The 18,863-nt window shown below is 41.0% G+C and overlaps 3 protein-coding genes across 6 annotated transcripts in view; 1 reads left to right on the top strand and 2 right to left on the bottom strand.

Moving 5' to 3' along the window:
* Nucleotides 1–13: 13 nt before the first annotated feature.
* On the bottom strand, nucleotides 14–4,635 carry coasy (CoA synthase). Its single transcript, XM_077626277.1, has 10 exons — nucleotides 4,492–4,635; nucleotides 3,107–3,808; nucleotides 2,405–2,619; nucleotides 2,199–2,330; nucleotides 1,926–2,115; nucleotides 1,787–1,851; nucleotides 1,643–1,727; nucleotides 1,466–1,567; nucleotides 828–970; nucleotides 14–687 (listed from the first exon to the last, which is right to left on the bottom strand). The coding sequence occupies exons 2-10, from the start codon at nucleotides 3,762–3,764 to the stop codon at nucleotides 628–630; spliced, it is 1,650 nt and encodes a 549-aa protein (XP_077482403.1). The 5' UTR covers nucleotides 3,765–3,808; nucleotides 4,492–4,635; the 3' UTR covers nucleotides 14–627.
* A 371-nt stretch (nucleotides 4,636–5,006) lies between these two features.
* Nucleotides 5,007–8,647, bottom strand: zdhhc6 (zDHHC palmitoyltransferase 6). Its single transcript, XM_077625991.1, has 11 exons — nucleotides 8,524–8,647; nucleotides 7,537–8,011; nucleotides 7,362–7,453; nucleotides 7,144–7,303; nucleotides 6,915–7,073; nucleotides 6,523–6,576; nucleotides 6,118–6,285; nucleotides 5,999–6,040; nucleotides 5,766–5,914; nucleotides 5,647–5,693; nucleotides 5,007–5,518 (listed from the first exon to the last, which is right to left on the bottom strand). Exons 2-11 carry the CDS (start codon nucleotides 7,789–7,791, stop codon nucleotides 5,418–5,420), a joined length of 1,227 nt encoding a protein of 408 aa, XP_077482117.1. The 5' UTR covers nucleotides 7,792–8,011; nucleotides 8,524–8,647; the 3' UTR covers nucleotides 5,007–5,417.
* Nucleotides 8,648–8,708: 61 nt separating this feature from the next.
* vti1a (vesicle transport through interaction with t-SNAREs 1A) overlaps nucleotides 8,709–18,863 on the top strand; it is a 94,448-nt gene continuing 84,293 nt past the window's right edge. Inside the window, exons 1-3 of one of the 4 annotated variants that reach the window (XM_077625994.1) lie at nucleotides 8,709–9,057; nucleotides 10,743–10,801; nucleotides 11,774–11,884. In XM_077625994.1, the coding sequence (XP_077482120.1) occupies nucleotides 8,964–9,057; nucleotides 10,743–10,801; nucleotides 11,774–11,884 (264 nt within the window). In that variant the 5' untranslated portion in view covers nucleotides 8,709–8,963. The remainder of the gene's footprint in view (nucleotides 9,058–10,742; nucleotides 10,802–11,773; nucleotides 11,885–18,863) is intronic. The other 3 variants (XM_077625995.1, XM_077625992.1, XM_077625993.1) reach the window with 3 other exon arrangements.

Raw genomic sequence — 18,863 nt, 5'->3', positions numbered from 1 at the left:
AATATTACACGTCTTGTCTAAATAAGGCAAGTGTTTATTAAAGGTCATTCATGACACAACAGAAAAAAATGACTAACAATTATAAATGCACACCTTCACAGTGAGATGTTCTGTTCCCCTTTAACCCCAATAATTCATTTAGGTGAGACCTCACAATCAAAGCATCCCATGTCTTAATACTTTTTCCATGTAGTCTTTTTAAAAAAATACCTGCAACTATACCATATCGAAGCCCTGCATACTTATTTCACGCATAAACTATTGTTGTTAAAAATCTGAGTAGTGTGTGAAAGGCACTGACACAAAATGGCAAGTTCACCTAGTAATTTTCTAGCATTGCGCTTAGTCGTAACAACCATTTATAGTCTTTCTGCCATCTTACCACCATTTCTTGCACTATTATAATGTATAAACTGTCAAAATCTGACCTGGCATTTGTCTGTAAAAATCAAGGGTGTCAAATACCCAAAGTAATTTATCCAAAATACAGGATTCCATAACCATGTGATAGTGAGTAATCCTGGGTTGACGTGTTTGGATGTTGCAGGCACATCTTTACAGTGATGAAAGAGGCAGCATAAGAGGCACTGAAATGTCTTGGTGATACCATTCGGATTCCGAATTTTTCTATCGGTCGCCACGCCTCTGCTGCATCCTCTTCTGTAGGAGGTTCCATGCTTTTAGTACCTTTGAAATGGAAAGGGGTGGGGTTTAACATAAGACAGCTGACTAACAATTTTAAGTTCCAAAATGTTGTACGGTGCGTCTGGAAAGTTTTGGATACTTTACGAAGGAGAACTATTTGAATACTTTGTGGAGTGGGTCACCTGTTGCTGTGTGGCTTCAGGCTCCCACAGCGTGCTAAGAACTACATTGGCATGCTCCAGCCGTTGAGTATCGGAGCCCTGGCTGCGCAGACGGTGCAGGGCGTCTTCTGGCGCTACGTTGTCTCGCTTTGTTATGCGGGATACTGCCTACAAAAAAACAGGGAGAAAAATTACTATCACAAATGGGGCATTTACTAACAAAAAAGCATTCTATTCAATACAAAGCTCATGTTTGATTGACAGAGGTTAGTACAACTTACTATGATCTCTCTAGTCGTTCCCCCAAAAAGTAATACAATATAACACATTTTCAAAACCTATTTTAAACAAAACGGATTAAAAACCCATAGGGCAACCACCTCAAAATGAAAAAAAAATCGAAATTTTACATTTGGGTGTTAGGATTCCCTTATCAAAAAATAGTCTTAAAAATCACAATGCATCTACTTTAGAATTACAATTAATAAACACAGCATACAGAAGATGAACACAAATGTGTTAATTTAACCAAACTAAAATAAATCTATTTAAAAAAAAATGTAATTGTCCTTTGAACCACGATTGGCTTAATCGTGGACAGTGGCTATCTTATCGGCTCATTTGACGGTAACGGTCAAATCATTAACGCAGTTGTTTACGTGCCTCCTCCTCGGGGATGATGGTCACCCACACTTCATGGACCATGTTCATCCAGCCCGCCTCCAGAAGGACCGCTGCATCTACTACGCATGCATCCTTACCTGCAAAAACGTATCACCATTATACATACTATATTTTGGCCATGTGATGGTTATAAACAAAACGCAGAGCTGCACCTTCCTCCCTGGCTTGACTGATGACATCAATGACAAGAAGCGCAATTTCAGGCCACACAATGTCCGTTAATGCTTTCAATCTATCCTAAAGAAGGAAGAATGAATCAGAAGGGCTCTCAAACGTACTTCAATATGATTAGCTACCTGTTTCCCAAACACCTTCTTCCCCAAGGTTCGTCTGTTGATGCTTTTGTCTTCATTGAGAATATCTAAAAGTGATTAAAAGTCAAAAATGAAAACTCCCGGATTTCCCACGAGGCAGGGATGGGGAAACGAAGCGCACCTGATCCGAACTCTTCGACGACACGGTGGTAGGCGACCGTGCCCGGCTCGTAAACTTGGTGGCCCAGCTTGTCGCAGTCGATGCGAACTGCTCCCAACTTCTCGAGCCGCTTGGCCACCGAGGTCTTCCCGCTGCCGCTCCCGCCCGTCAACCCGATCACATACGGTCTCGAAGACAAATGAGGCGTGTCCTAACGCACCAAGGACGTAAACACGCCTTGGCCTGAGTATTTCGAAAAGATTGACGGCATTTCAGACCACTCACTGGACCTACTTTGGGTGGGATGAGAAGTGTTCCCAGCAAGCGAGAACGAAGGCTGGATGAACTAATTTTCTCTTCTTCCGTCTCAGTATGATGCACATCCTTGAGCAGTTGGATCTCGTGAAGAACCAAAGGAGGAAGACCCTAATATTAAAAGGGAAAAAGCCTGTTAAATGCAGTCAGTATAACTTATGAGGTTATATAAAGGGCTCATTTACGTTCTCAATGCGTTTTCTGTTGACAGCCTCGCCCCCCTTGCGGGTTTCTTCGCTAACCACGATACAGCGCAGAAGGGGATCCACCACGGAGACCCCGAACGGGTCGCCCAAAGGCACGATCTCCACTTGCAAGGAGGGCTTGACGTCCCGTAGGAACTCCTGGATGTTTTCCACACGTAGGTCGTATGGCTGGATGAGCTCCTTTAACACTTTTTCTGTGGAATATCATTTTTTTCCCATAAATGTGTCAGCATAGCTTTTGTATGTATGTGATGCTGTGGTGAAAAGGGATATACATTCTATCAGAAATAGTGTTTTAAGACTTAAGATTTTTAGAATTGATTGGTTGGATACAGACATTTAATATTTTTGAAAAAATATTTCTTTACGTCTTGAACAAAATTATAGTTACAATAACCTTATCATTTGTAAAAACACAAGTCTTCAATAAACATTGCATTAGAGCTTATTTCTTTTATATTTGATCATGTTAATATTACCCTCTTTTACTTTTTCATTTGTTTCATATGAAAAAAAGGAAATATATGTTAGCTGCATTGGTTTTAATATAAAACAAGCATCTGAAAGCTAAAAATTGGGTTCCGTTTTGGACTCCACACCCCAAAATTAGTTAACTGGCCTAAAAAGATTATCAATTGATTTAAAATATGATTGGCATAATATTTGCAGTTGCTGTCCTACTTTTCAGCATTCCTTGGTCGGACACCCCGATGAGCAATCGTCTGGTGGCGAGCAAGCACGACATGTTGAGGAGGGTCTTATGGGCCCCGTGGAGGCGATCAAAAGTCCCGCCTACCACCACGTCAGGGTACATCTCCAAAGGTTTCCCATCTTCAAGCCGATTGGCCTCCACCACCGACTCCTCCTGCCGAACGGCCATTTGCGAGTGGAGCAAAACTGACGGGAGGCCGGGCCGGCAGGCATAGCAGCGTCCGGCGTAGCCCTGCAAACACTGCGTCACCTGGTGGGACTGCGTGGGGTCTTGCAGGGGGAAGTCTGTGAGCAACACCTCGGGAGGGTGGGACAGGAACTGCGGCGTGGGGAAGGGGCTGGAAATTCCGGACGGGGGGTTGATATTAGTGAGCAGAACCCGGACGTCCAGGTGAGCGCACACGTCAGCCGCTTTGCTGTACAGTCGCGTAATGAGTGAGCAGAGGTCGACGGCGGGCGGGATGAAGACCGGCCGCGATTGGCTGCCACCGCTCAGGTTAAGTCCTGGGTGTAAGTGGACGTAGAGGGTGCGCTCCACCAATTGGGCGGCTGAGCTGAGCACGGGGGCAATGCGAAGGCTATGCAGGGGCGACGTCAGCACCAGGATACCTGTGCTGAACATTGACATGGTTCCAGATGCCGTCGGCGTGGTAACAGCCGCAACAAAAAAGGCTGCAAGGAGGCAAGACAAAAAAACAAGTTCAGTTTGAATAGTGTATGGTTCGAAAAGGTTTGCAATTGTCCCTAAAAGTCACAAAAGGGAGAAAATAACATTTTGGGGGGAAAAAATAACCCCTTTACTTTAGCATAGTTTGTCGGCTTTCAGATAGCAACAGAAACTATTTTGAATCTTCACATGGATTGATGTGGAAACAGCATTTGGATAAAGATAAAGGAGAACACACTAACTCCACATATACCAATCTCTACTGAAAATAGTCATCTGGAGAATCGCACAAAGTTAGGGAATAACTGGGCCATTACTGTTTCACGTAACTATGGTTACTGATTAAACTGTGATAAGTGGTTGCTAAGGGGAACTCAGTTTATAGCAGCTGCTTATTACTCCAATGTCTCACCACTTCCTCTACCAGCGGCATTGTTCATGTTTTAAATTTTTATTTTAAGGACAACAGAAGATCGTCCTCTTATAATTTTTAAGATCCATAAATCATCGCCCGGATGCCGTCAATAAGGCGTCATGCTCGTTTAGCAAAACTAGCATCACAACAATGTCATCATGCTGAGCCAACTGTCAGATTGGTTGATACAGTGTAAACACCTAGCAAGGTTGTCCCGACGTCAGGAAAAGCGAACAAATCGCTGCTTTGAAAATTGTAAGTCTTTGAACATACCTGCTAATTGTAGTTTAGCGATCACACCTTTAAGAGAGGAGAATGTTTGACGAGATCGTCCAAATGGTTAAGCAATTGTTTTGATACAATTACACAGCGACTCATGAAGGAAGGTTGGCTGGGGAGGGCACGTCAGACCTGTGTGACCTGATTGGTTAGAAAAATACGCAATGGCACTTGGGATATGGAGTTCTTCAGAAAAAGTGCCTAAGCAATACTACTATACTAATAAAAAAAACAATACAAAAAGGCTCAAGATTTATAGTTGTGTATGGTTCCAATATATTTTACAGTGGTCTTTGGGTATATGTATATATACATATTTATTTCTCTGACATTCTTATCGCAGATTAGATTACTCCAACGTAATTCCATTCATTCGGTAACAGACTACACCCAAACAACAACAAGCAGGTCATTGTGTAATCAGGAAAATAAGAGTTGTAATTTAATGATGTGCTCATAATTGGTGACGCCATCCTTGATTTGTGTGAAGTTTTCTTGTTTATACTGTATTTTAAAACCACCATTTTGAGAATTTTCATTTTATTTTGAGGCAAAGAGGAAAAAAAGACAAACCAAGCACTATTGGGCTACAGTAATAGAACAATTTGCATGACTTGGCCCCCGGGTTTGGCCGGCTGGGTTGGCAGAGGCAAATTGCATCATTAGCAAAAATACACAACATTGGCACGCGTAACAAACAGAATTCAAGTGAAATATCTTAGGCAGTCACATTAAAGCCCCGTTGAAATTCAGACTCTTCTTTCACTGACATCATTTATGCTTAGTAATATTCCAAGGCCTTTCCCCCATTTGTATGTTGTATAAATTCAAGTCAGTATAAAAATGTGTGTTGACCAGAATATGCAGTTGTTTACACAGCACTGAGAGTGACATCAGCATATATAGTATGCAGAACCGCATTAGTTGGCTTTCTTATCGCCGGCGCTGTCAACAGCCGCGGTGTCGTAATGGCACTTCTCCACGCATCGTCGCGGAAACCATCCACGAATGCGCTCTCCCACTAAAAAAACCCAACATAGTTTAGACATTTTTATTCAAGAATTTGTCAACAAACATTGCAATTGCATACATATGCCAAATGATGGCAGTAAAACACTTTACTAGCTACTAACATGGTTTTATTTTTACCTTTTGTTTGCTCCTCGCTTAAGACTTTGTCTCCATACATCCACCATCTAAAGTAGAAAAAAAATCAGCTGCTTACTTCATCATAACATTGACACATGATCGTTTATTTTTATTCTTACTTGGTGCCACGGGTGGCTAGAATGGTGTCTCCCCGCTGTAGAGGTATCCTGGGTTCCTCTGTGCAAGGGGTTCGGAAAAAGGTTTGGATACCCTTGGTAATGGGACAGCAAGCGCCATTGTAGTCCTCCACTGCACGGTATTGCACCTGCTGATGGAGTCATAGCACCATTGTGGTTATTTCTACTAATTTTGCACACTGAGCAAAATGGCGGTCCCATTTAGAAATACTTACGCTTCGGACGCGTTTGTCAGTCTTCTGCTTCAGCTGCTCGATCTGTGTAAAAAGGACGAATGTGGAATATAAAAAAAAAGCTAAATATTTGCCTGTTGGAATAAAAGAGGCAAGCTGACCGTTAAGGTGTGCTGGTGACACTTGGGATGGACGGGCCACCAGAGGCCGTTTCCCTTGGGCAATCCTGACCACGTGAAGACCTCTTTGAAGTTGAGCCAACGGCTGCCGAGGTCGTAAGGGAAGATGAACTCCTCTCCGGTTTGGTAGTGCTGTATTCTGTCTTTGGCCTGGACAAAAAATACTCTTTTGCTGGTACCATTTTGCTTGTTCTTTTCATCTCAAGCTTTTTTTTTAATGTTGTCATGATGTGATCTCTGTAAATATATATCTTTAATATTGCTTAGAAAAAATAGGAATGTACTCCGAGTGCAAACGGTGAAACAAATTCAGCAATTTTGGAGCTGTGTTGCATCACACAAGCACAAAAAAAAACAAAGAAAAAGCACAAAGGAAACAACCCTGACCTTTTCCTCGATCCAGGACTCTATTGAAGTTTTGTTTCGAATAATGACTTTTATCTAAAAACACAAAAAGGACATTAAATGTGTAGATTATGGCAGACATTTTAGATTTGAAAGAAACATTCATAGTGCACCACCCAAACAAACAAGGATTGCAGGCTAGTTGAACAAACCTCTGCCACCTAGTGGCCGAGCATTTAATTGCTCTGGCCACAAATGAGATATTTTTTTCTTTTATAATAAATTATTAATGTTCATTAATTAATTGTCCATTCCGCTTATCCTCACAAGGGTTGCAGGGGTGGCGGACCCTATCCCTGCCATTAAAATTACTGGTATAATGAAAACATTAAGTCAACATTTGCCTCCAATATGTCCAGCCCTATGCGGTGTACCTGTATGACAAAAAGCATGCCCACAGCGATGGTGGTCCCGAGCGCCAGGCCTAAGGCGAAGAGGGTGGCGGCGAAGGCACTGACGCTAAACGGTATGACAGGCTGCGTATGACGCACGGCGCTCATGTCAATCTTCACCGTGCTCCAACCAAATGAGATCTGGAGAACCGGACATCATCATAAACGATCGTTGCCAGGTATTACTGTAATAAAAAATGAGTGTGCTCACCCTCTCATACATCTGTGTGTATATGGTCATGGTAAAAATGACTGTGGCGTGCAAGCACCCCAGCGGGGCCAGCAGCAGAAAGCTGGTGAAGTAAGCGTGGTTCTGGTGGCCACAACAGTTGTTAATCCAGGGGCAGTGGTGGTCCATCTTCATCACGCACCTATATTAGAAATATGCTTTTGAAATCGAATTGTGATTAAAGAACATCAATAGGTTACCTGTTACACTTGCGGCAATGGTGGGACCTTGGGGCCTTGAAAGATTGACATACTTTGCAGTACTGCAAGTACTGGGTGTCCTCTTCATTCTCCTGTTTGGGAATTGCATGTATATACACAGGTTAACAGAGAATGCTAAATCTCGGTCATGATTCTCAGAAAGGATATTACTTACAGGCTTCCAAGCCATGGGAATGTAGCCCGGCCCGATGAACATGGCGTTGAAGTAGTTGTAGAGGATGAGGTTGGTCCAATTGAGGAGCATGATAAAGTTAATGCTTCCGCCGGCCGTGTCCAACGGCCAGTACCAGAGGACGGAATCCAACAGTGCCATAGTGGAGCACACGGCTATGACAGAAAGGGCGATGATCGGCCCCCAGTGGCACAACCGGCGCACCTCAGGGAAGTTCTCCCACGACAACAAGTTCATAATGACGTAGTGGGGACAATTTGATGTGTGTAAGCGTCTGAGGGGTTACTTTGTGTTATCTTTCAAAATCAGCAGTAAGGACGGTGCACATATTTTGACACCTCTACTTTTGTTAAGGTGGGAACACGATTGTTTTGGAATCAACATGGCATTCTGTGTGCCATTCCTACTCGGCAGGAATGTTTGCCGCATTCGCTACTGGTGCACACGGAGTCCCCATCTAGGAAGAAGAACAAGAAATAAAAAAGACTTAGTGACAATACAATACAATACATGATGCTAATATTTCATTTATTTATTGATTGTTTATTGATTATGTATCTGTTCATTTGTTGCTATTTGTGCACTTCCCTGCTTATTTATGTTGTTCACTATTTATTTGTTAATTATTCATTGTTATTAATTATTTGTTTGTTGGTGTTTGTTATGACCTAGCTGATGAAAATAGAAGAAACACTGTAAACACATGCACTCTCTAAACAATTTTCATAAATTGAGAACCATGTCCAGGTCCATCCACGCAATTCGATTTAATATATTTAAAACAAGCTAACAAACATCAGATAAAAGAAAAACGCATTTTTGTCAATTGAAACAGGCCACATTATTCAGTTATTTACCAACAATGCTAGCTTGCCGGTTAGCTCGTCAGCAGCCAGATCAAGACACGCGTCCATACTAAATTTATGACAGGATCAACATAACACGCATATTATCATGCAATTCACGCACCTTTTAGCGCACCATTTGCGCGATCGTTTGCATTAAAATGAGAATGAAAACGTAAGCAGTCACAAAACACGTCCACTTCCTTGTTTTTCTCCTCTGGTTCTGCTGTATAGTGATAGGAACTACTTTCTTGTCATATTTTGCTCCGAATTCTTCTTAAGGTTGCGCTTATGTTTAGTTATTTTATTTATGTAAAAAATTGAATTGGCGTTCAAAGACCGGAACATTAGATTCTAACATAAACTAATACAATATAATGTATTATAAATACTTTATTATTCATCTTACTGTTGTAGAAAACGCAAGCTAAGCCAAGCAAAGTGTATTTCTGCACCGGACATATTTCACTGTGACAAAAAGGAAAACCAGCTCTTGAGCCGTTGTTTTTATTATTCTGATCTTGAAACCCAAGCGATCGCTCCCATTTAAACGCATACAGCAAGATGTCTTCTGATTTCGAAACCTACGAGCAGGACTTTGGGACGGTTACAGCGGAATTAACCAACAAAATCGGCAGAATTCCCAAATTGGCTGGAGGTAAGGGATTGTTATGATGACCATCGGTTGACAAGGCTAGCGAATGGTAGCAGGCGGATCCTATTAGCCCATGGCTTTATGATCAAATTATATTGATCTCAAAAGTGATTTAAAAAAATCTTTGTGTTGCCTAATGACTTTACAACCTCGACTCTTTCTCTACTGAAAAACTTCAAGAGTCACACATTTTGATCACATCAAATCCTACCATGTGTAGTCAAACAAACATTTTACCCAACAAGAAGCAGGATATCCAATCATTTTGAGAAAATGAATGTAAGCCCTCCATCAAAACAGGTAAATGCTAAAAATATGAATGAATGATTGTAAACAAACAACCAATGAGCACACAGAAGTCATCCGCCAAAGCAAACAAATTCAAAGCATCACCCTATTAGGCTTTATTACAATGTGCCACCTGACTGTCACCCGGAACTGGTGGCCAGCCAATCGCAGGGCACAAGGGCGCACTCATACCCAGGGACAATCAGCCTACCCTGCATGTCTTTGGAATGTAGGAGGAAACTAAAGTACCCGGAGAAATCCCACGCTGGCCCATGGAGAACATGCAAACTCCACACAGGTGTACTGACCTGGATTCGAACCCAGGACACCCGATCTGTGAGGCCGACGCGCTAACCACTCATCCGCCGGGCCGCCTTGTTTTTATTTTATTTTTTTAATAGAAAGAATATTGTCAAAAGAAAGACACGTTTTGTAATAAATAAATTACTGAGGTATTGGATCGGTACTTTGTATCCGCAGATCCTCCAAATCAGGTGAACTGGATTTAAGCTCATTTAATTTTCTGAACCGCTTTATCCTCATTAGGGTCGCGGGGGGTGCTGGAGCCTATCCCAGTTGATTTCGGACAGGAGACGGGAGACACCCTGAATCGGTGGCCAGCAAATCGCAGGGCATGAGGAGACAAACAACCATTCATGCTCACACGCACACCTAAGGGCAATTTAGATTGTCCAATCAGCCTACCATGCATGTCTTTGGAATGTGGGAGGAATCCAGAGTACCCAAAGAAAACCCATGCAGGCCCGAGGAGAACATGCAAACTCCACACAGATGGACCGACCTGGATTTGAACCCAGGACCCCCACTGTGAGGCCGACGCGCTAACTACTCATCCTCCGGGCCGCCCCGGATTTGAACTCGCTTGCAAAATATTTGATCAGAGTAACTCTAATTGAAACAAATAAAAACCATATTTTTATTAACAATGAATTACCGTATTTTCCGCACTATAAGGCGCACCCTAAAGAATTTTCTCTAACGACGATATTGCACCTTAAAATCAGATGCGCGTTATTAATGGATCAATATGCGCCCTATAATCTGGTGCGCCCTATAATCTGGTGCGCCGTATACAGTGCGGAAAACATTGTTAGCAGCCGAACAAACATGAGGCCATTTTGAAGCTGTGAGATGACACGTTTCCTCTGGAGTTGTCTCGCCAGCTAAAAAAGGCCTTTCTGGCGCACCCCGATAACTACAAGGCGTCACGCACAAACACGACGGCGTGTAAATATATCTTCAAATGTGTCCTGGTGTTGTGCTTTTCCCTTCTCCGCCCCCACCCGCCACCGCTATTGGCACCTTTCATGGGGGCTCTTGTCACGAAGCGCCGTTGCCTGCGCTGCCTGATCAATATGTGTTCTCTTCTTCCCTTTCAGAGGAGAAGACACAGCTGGTTCTAAATGTCGACAAACAGCTTGAAGAAGTCAGAGAGTTGGTACGTCTTTGATCGCTCATTTCCATTTCCTAAATAACGAACGGAGTGTCGCCACGTCGCATCAGACTTTGAGGAGGCTTCGGTTTTTGCGTGATTATACGCCCGCTAATATTCTTGTGTGTGTGTGTGTGTTTTTTTTTAAGTGACACCCACTATGACACGTTTCAAGCCGTTATCTGCGAGTGGGAGGCCTCATGCAAACGAGCCCGACAAGAGACAAATTGTCTCGTTATGTCACCGTGATTAGTCAAAACATCCGCCTTAGTCACGCATCAAATGCACTTGCACCGCATTGCCATGGATTTTTGTGTACGTGTTTTTCTGTCAGAACTTTCGGCGTCGGATGATGAGTGACGCCGCTTTCTGATCTACATGGAAACACGCTTAATTAACAGCTTGCTAGTTTTGTCGTTTGGTGAAGTTGACTATTTTCAGAGCTGTCTTGTTTGTGGCACGCCACATGTAAATATAAAATTGCTTGTCAAATAAAATGGGTTGCAGAATTTCAAGGTGTAAAGTTTCTAGAAGAAGTAGTAATAATTCGCTATCTCTAACGGTGAAAGACGTCCAATCCGTTTGAGCTGAAAGGGCTGGCAGTGAATGATCGTGTTTCAGTGCCTTTGACAGTGAGGGACGTCCAATACTATCAACACTGAACGAATAAATAATACAGTTGTACATTATAATATCAGTGCTTTGACGTAGAATTGTTTAATTTTTTTCCCCATTTTCTCTTGAGATGCGAGCGATAATTTGAGGTAGGTTTTCTATTACTTTAAATGGGGGAAAAGCTCTTTATTTTTTCTTAACTTTGGGACTTCATATTTGTAGCTCAAGGCATCACTGTTGTTGGGAGAATGGGAATTTTAGCATATTCCGCAACTGAAACGCCAGGATTTTATTTAAGTACAGAGTTAGCTTGTGTTACAATTTGTTTTTGTAGGTAAAATTGTATTTGGTATTTCTTCGTAGTTGGAGCAGATGGACCTGGAGGTACGCGAGATCCCGGTTCCGAGTCGAGCCATGTACAACAGCCGTCTGAAAAGCTACAAGCAGGAAGTGGAAAAGCTGGAGAAGGACTTTGTAAGTACTCTACTTTTAATTAGAAGGAATCATTCACAAAATGAAATGAGCTTACAGTAGTTTGAATAGGTAATTATTTGAAATGCAAGCTTTTTATTCCATTTTAGTAATCCTATAAGATCTGGGCCTAAATTTCGCTTTCCTTTATATTAGTTTGACCCCTTTTTTTCAGGACATCATAATCTACAACTGTTTTTTTTTCTTCTCTAACCAAATATTTCAACATTTTGGACCCACACAAACAAAAATTCTTAAATTTGTTTGTCAAAACAGATTTATTTTTATGTCCGATTCACAAACAACCATGCTTGACAAATTGTTTTGACGCCTGATAATATTAATTCAACTTGTAAATATGATCATTGAATGAAAAAAATGTTTTATATTTGATAACTCAACAGAAACAACAGGTAGGGTCATTGGCATTTTTGTACTTGGGATATGTAACAAAGCGAAAAAGTTAAATACAACTGAACTGTACACAAGTAGAGATTCTACTGTATACCTCAAGAGGGCGCCTCTGCACGATACTTTGAGAAGGCCTGACTTAGTGTGTCATGAACCCCCCCAAAACGGATGCGGTTTTCAGAGAAACCCCGCACCTCTCAACCGTCACTTTGATCAAGCAAAGAGGAGGCCGAACGTTGGCTTAATCCCATCAAATTTCTCGGGTAAACAGAGACCGCCACGTTCAAAGGAGCCTGTCGGTGTGTCCCAGCGGGGACGACGGGGGTCCGCAGATGTCTGCTGCGTCTCAGGAATAACACTTCATTTTTTTTTTTGCTTTCAAAATGATTAGGTGTCAAAAACAGGGTAGCTTTTGACATCTAAACTGTACTGATTTCAAAGTAATCTAATTATGGTAACAAGAATTCACCTATATTATTTTTCATGTAAAAAGAAAATATTTAAAATTCTACAATTTTGTCCAATTTTAATTTTAATTTATTGCAGCAAATCGGTGTTGACTGAAAGTTTTAATCATTTCTAAAAAAAAAAGTGTAATATTTTTCACAGATAGATTAATCAAATGATTATAACAAGTAAATAAATAAAACTAAAATAATGATAGAATATAAATAATACCAAATAAATAAAATTTATTTAAGGAAAGTCATTTAGAAATGATTTTTCAAATGAAATTTAAATATTGACTGTATTAAAGTTTGGTCTAATTTGTTTGATTCCTTTATAAACTTAATTACTATATGGAAACAATGTTTCCACTAGTATTTTGTTTTGTTTTCCAGCTGGTGGCGACATTACTCCATGAATCACCCCCCCCCGAATGGGGAGGTTCATGACAAGGACAATATTGGGCTCCATTTACCAAATGACTCTGCTCCATTTTGATGTCTAATCATAAAATACATCCTCTTATTGCCTTGCTTGATCCCCCCTCTTTGTATGAAAATTTTGAAAATAACGTCATGTCAATGTCCTTGCGATAGATCATTTCTCTTCATTCATTTGACACTCGGTCAAATTGGGAAACACTCTTGGTTTGACAAGCAAACTCATTCACTCCCATTGACGGCAGCAAAAAAATGCAGATAATCAGTTAATAAGGCTACTTGTTAGTGTTGTGTATCCTTGACTCAAGTGAAGGTTCATTGACAGCTATTAAATATGGGAATGTATGGAATCTTAATAATGAACACCGCCAAAGAGGGAAATAGAGTCTGGCAATGGTCAAGGTGGTGTCGCGTGAGAAGTGGGGCGCTATTTTCCTCCTCACAATAAGTCGTGGGATTTCATCGATCACCTCCGGTTCGAACCGTGGAAACGCCGCACTTTGTGAGCGTTATCCCTTTTCATCCAGATGCTTCTTTTCAATTCATAGTCATTACTTCCATCCGTGTTGTCTTGGCTGTATTGTATGAGTTTATTCCTAAATGCCCGCCCCGCAACCCCGACATACTTACCTACTCCACTTCAATGAGACCTCCGTCGCATTGTGTGCATCATCATGCTCACCTACCCCCTTTTCCTCACTTCTGTTGTTTAGCGTTTCCGTCACGGTCAAGTGGGATCCGTGACTGTGCCTTTTCATTTTTGAAATTAAAAAAAAGGAAATAGAAAGCCTCCCAGTGTCTGCCCAGGGAGATAATTAATGCCTTTCCAAAGCCCAACCTTGAAACACGGAACACTTTATTTGCCTGCTAGATGGATGAGGTGAATAGTGTTGGTGTAAACTCCCCAACACACTTTTTTGTGTACTCGTTTCTATTTTGTGCTTTATCAGTTTCATCCGTGACCTTAACTTTGGCTTTCAAATGGGCCGAACATCACGCTATTTGCGTTTAATGAATCCCCCAGCGCGCGAATGGTCGCCAATGATATCAGTGAACGATTGACCGGACATAGGTGAATGTTCTTCGTGAAGAGATCGAGGTAAAGCGGCATTATGGCAGTGATTGCCTTGTAAAGTTGATAATGAACAGAGGTCTTTTATCCCCTTGCACAGAATGGGATAACATCTTATGCATGTAGTAAGTCGCCATTTTATGAAGTCTTGATAGAACGTTAATTTGATGGTTAACAATTATTTTTGCCCGCGTATAATATTTTCTCGCATATAAGCCATATTTGTAACAAAAAAAGATGACTGAATCAAGGATACGGCTTATATAGTATGCACAAATTAGACTTGACATGCACGGAACTCCAAGGTGACAAAGACAAAATGCCATAACGCAAGACAATGCGGCCGATACGGTCATTTATTTTAAAATAGAGAAAAGATAAACAGATAAAACGCTAAAGAATTTTTTTTTTGGCCTCTATGAATGAAATTCAAGAACAAAATAAACCGTATCTGGCATTAAACGTGAAAAAAACTCACTTGTGCTTGCCATTGCTCGCTCAGGGCGCCGCTATCTTACCTTTTACCGGTGTATTTAAACGTGCTCTGACTGGCCAAACGTGAGTAGCCTTGATATATGGGTTCATAGTGTTTACCATGTCAGCACATAGTTGTTAAGGCTGATCGAAGGCCTTTGGTCGATCATTAAAATATCGTCCTTGATACCTGCATAATGTGTATCTCATGCTATTATTGCACCCAGAGACTTGGTGATTAGGGATGGTATGACAAAACTAGGCTGTTGTGGACACACTTCCTGCTTGTACTGCTCACGTGACTTCCTTTTGGAATTTGTCTACGTGCACGCCGCAACACCCTTTCGGAATGTGCATTCTAGCAGACGATCCTTTCGATTCATACAGTATGTCAGAAATACCACGTGCGATGATTTTTCTTAAGATTTTCCCTTCAAAGTAACACATTTGTACTCCCTATTTAAACCATGAAAATGGAGATGAAAATTGTGAATCAGGTGGCGTCTTATACGAGAGAAATCTTAAAATTCAACGATTTTTAAGGCAATTTTAAGGGTACGGGTTATACGAGGAGGCGGCCAATATGCGAGAAAATATGGTAGACGACAAACCTGTGATAATTGATTGCCGATTTGTTTTGTTTTTGTTTGGTGACTAAATCACTCTTGGTTGAGTTGTGTATAAAATTACTAGTAATCCTGATGCGACAAAATAAATGTGTATTTGACTTAGGTGTTTATTTTTTGGTATTCGAATGTTCCCGTGTTTTGCGTTTTATTCCGAAAACGAACGTATCGATGTTTATGAGGATCTCGGTGAAAAATATTCTAAAAAATCAGCAATTTCTCCTCTTAGAAAGACCATATGGGCAATGAATGAACATGTTTGCACCCTCTCTTGTTTTTTTTTTGTGTGTTCCCGTAAAATTATATCCAACTTTTAACCTTCCCCTGTGCTGTTTTGTCTGAGGTTCCATTTTATTGCGTGAGCTGTGTTATTTTGTCTTCACTCACAAAGCCACACTCTTGAGATGTTGGCAGTGTTCTGTGTTGGTCGGTTATTTAAGGCATGAATATTCACAGGCATTTTTTTTAATTAACGGTTAGGGACGAGTCAAGGTTGCAAAGGCTTGACTAAGAAACGGAAAGTTTTCAATACGTTTTTTTTTTAAAGCTGAGATGTCCTTTCAGCATTATTACATAGTCACATTGTTGTAATCCGTAATGAAGGCCCCTCGTCGTTTTGACCTCAGTTCTCGTCAAACTGCGACGGACATGACAAATCGACAAGAGTCGGGTGCTTTACAACACCCCCAATCACTCCCGCCTTACTTGTTCTAATTCGGATGAGGAGCCAAAGCAGATTGACTCTTTTCATGCTTCTAGCAACCCCATCAGTGACACCAAAGTCGAAGCAATCGTGGCTCGCCATGAAAAAGCCAGATTTAAGATGTAAACAAATGGATCTTGTTGTCGTACACTTCCGCCTCGTCCCTTTTTGCGGATTTGTCACGTCGGGTGCTCATCTTAAGCGACACGCAAGTTAGCGGATAAGCCCCTTTTTTTTCCTCAGCCCCGCTCGTGATGAATTCATTTCTTTTGCTGGGTTTTACAGCTAAACAGCAGAGGGTCAAACCAGGGTTGAAGGACATCTCAAATGTATTTTTCGCGTTAGCATTGATTTTAATAGTCGGAAACTTTCACTGTCACTTCAAGTTACTATGCAAACCACCTTCTAGCATCCTTTTAATACTCATAAATAATTAGAATTACCGGGAATAGCTTTAGAATCCAATCACCACTTTCAAGGACACTGAATTGTAAATAGATAATGTGAAAATAAGTCCCTCTTCTTGGAAAAATGTTGCTATAGTCAAAACATGCATGGAAGCAAATCTTATTCATTAAATTGGAATTTAAGGTCAGTGCTGTTTTTTTTTAGTAGAAGATAAAAAGTTGGGTGTTGTTACATGCCAACATTGATTATTGCATGACAGGCTAAAAGTATATTCTTGATTAAAAGGTGACCTATCATATAGTTTCTCAGAAGAATTTTTTTACTCCTAATTGAATAATTTTCATTCACTCATTTATTATATTTAGTTTAGTTATTAATATATTTAAAAAGGAGCAATGTATTTTCAAGTTTAAAAGAAAACGAAGGAAAAAAAGTCACATACATTGAAAATTATAATGAAAGCACACATAAAAATCAATTGATGCTATTTTGCTAGCGGTTACTTTCCCAGCTATGATTTAAGTCACGTCTTTTTATTTTTTCAATCACCTGATCTCATCACGCAAACACGCAATTCGTTCCCCGCCGTGGACGGCGACCGTCGTCCCATCCCTTTGAGCTGCGTTCAAATGGATAGGACGTCGATCGTTGTCAATGGCAGCCCATGATTTAAACCGTGTAGGCCCCTTGCACCTTTTTTATTTTTTCCTTCACTTGCTAACCGTTATCGTCTCCTCTCTCACTTATCTTTGTACCCTCCCCTCCAAAGTCGCACGCACACATTCACACACACACTCAGTGACAGCGATCAGTATAGCTTTCAGATGCTCGTCGTCTGGATACGCCGAAAAAAAAAAGGCCCTCCCAGGGTCCCCTCACTGTCCTCGGGGCTCGTGTGATTGAGTGACTCACCGTGAGTTGGGGAAGGGGGGGTTGCAGATAATAAGGGAGGGAAACATAAAGACGTAGGGCGATGATATGATAACATCCCCTTCCTCTACCTCCCTCCACCCCCCTCACCCTTCTACCACAACACTTTCTTCTTCGCCATCCTACCCCCGGTGTCTGCAGCCCGTCCCGCGTAACGCCGTAAACCAGAAGTGACATGTGACACCCGCTCCCTAGTGATGTGCTGACAACCGGGTACTAGAATAGGTGACAATGTTTTTTTTTTTTTCAGCCAGACTGGCTTAAGTATGGGGGGGATTCATGAAGTATTAATGAAATATATTATGAATCGTTGGCTGTTCCGGCTCTGTTTTTGTATGGCAATGGCATTTTTAAAAAGGAAATGATAAATAGAGAATGTCATCTAGGTGTATTGTTTTTCTTTTTTTAATTATAGTGGCTCCAAGCCGCTCATCTTAAATGTTTTTGAATGAGAAATTGATTTATTTGGTCCTTTTTTGCCATAATATTTTAAGCCTGCAGTAGAATGCACATAGATGAAACTTTATGAATTAATTTCTCTATTTTTCTTTTTTTTGCATTCTTGTAGCAGTCATAAGAGTTTTGGCAGTACTTGATAATAGTTTATGCATTTATTGTTGGTTGTTTTGCTAATACTAAATGCATAATAAACTGCCTATTAGTAATTAGATGAGAGCAACCAAATCTTACAAAATGCTTTGAAAATGCTGAGTTTCTGAGTTAATTTTTATTTTTGGTTATTCATGGCTCTACACAGGCACATTAAAAAATGTTCTTGTTAAGGGTTTTACTTTTTCGGCTTAACGAAAATATTCTAAAGTGATTTCGGCGTCGCCATCTGTATTTTATATATGACTTACAGTATAGTCAACTATATCTAGCCTTAAAGCATGTTTGCCAAAGCATAACACATGTTTTTGCTAGCACTCTGGTATTTTTTAAACATTTTTCATTGATGATTAGGTCAACACTGCATCCTGTTTATAAAATTTACATTTTTTGCTCTTATTGTGCATTCCCAGACAAAAATAGTGATCGTGTAGTTCAGGAAGGGTGAGTGAGTGTTGGAGTTTTCAAAGTGGGTTTGTGTGTGTGTGTGTGTGTGTGTGTTGGGGGGCATCTATTCAGCGTGTGAGTATGTCCCCCACCATGTGGAATAACAAAGTAACAGCTCAATATAAAGCGATAATGATCTGGCGAAGTCTCGATGTGTGTCCCGCGGTATTCTTATGCTAATAAATTCCACTATTGGGGAGCGACAATGGTCACGTTACAAGAAAAGGCAAGATAGTCTTTCGCAGAGTGGATGTCCACTGCACATACGCACGGCAGCCCGACTTGCCTGTCTTTGTCTAGCTTTTCTTTCTTCCTTTTTTTGGTGACAGTTTTCAATTTTAGATAAGAGCCAGAGAACAGACATAAAACAAAAAATGAATCACAAATGGAGGTCAAAAGTGAGACGCATATATAT

Source organism: Stigmatopora argus, chromosome 18, assembly GCF_051989625.1.
Source record: "Stigmatopora argus isolate UIUO_Sarg chromosome 18, RoL_Sarg_1.0, whole genome shotgun sequence".
Classification (NCBI taxonomy): Eukaryota; Metazoa; Chordata; class Actinopteri; order Syngnathiformes; family Syngnathidae; genus Stigmatopora; species Stigmatopora argus.
This window is presented reverse-complemented; position numbering and strand designations above follow the sequence as displayed.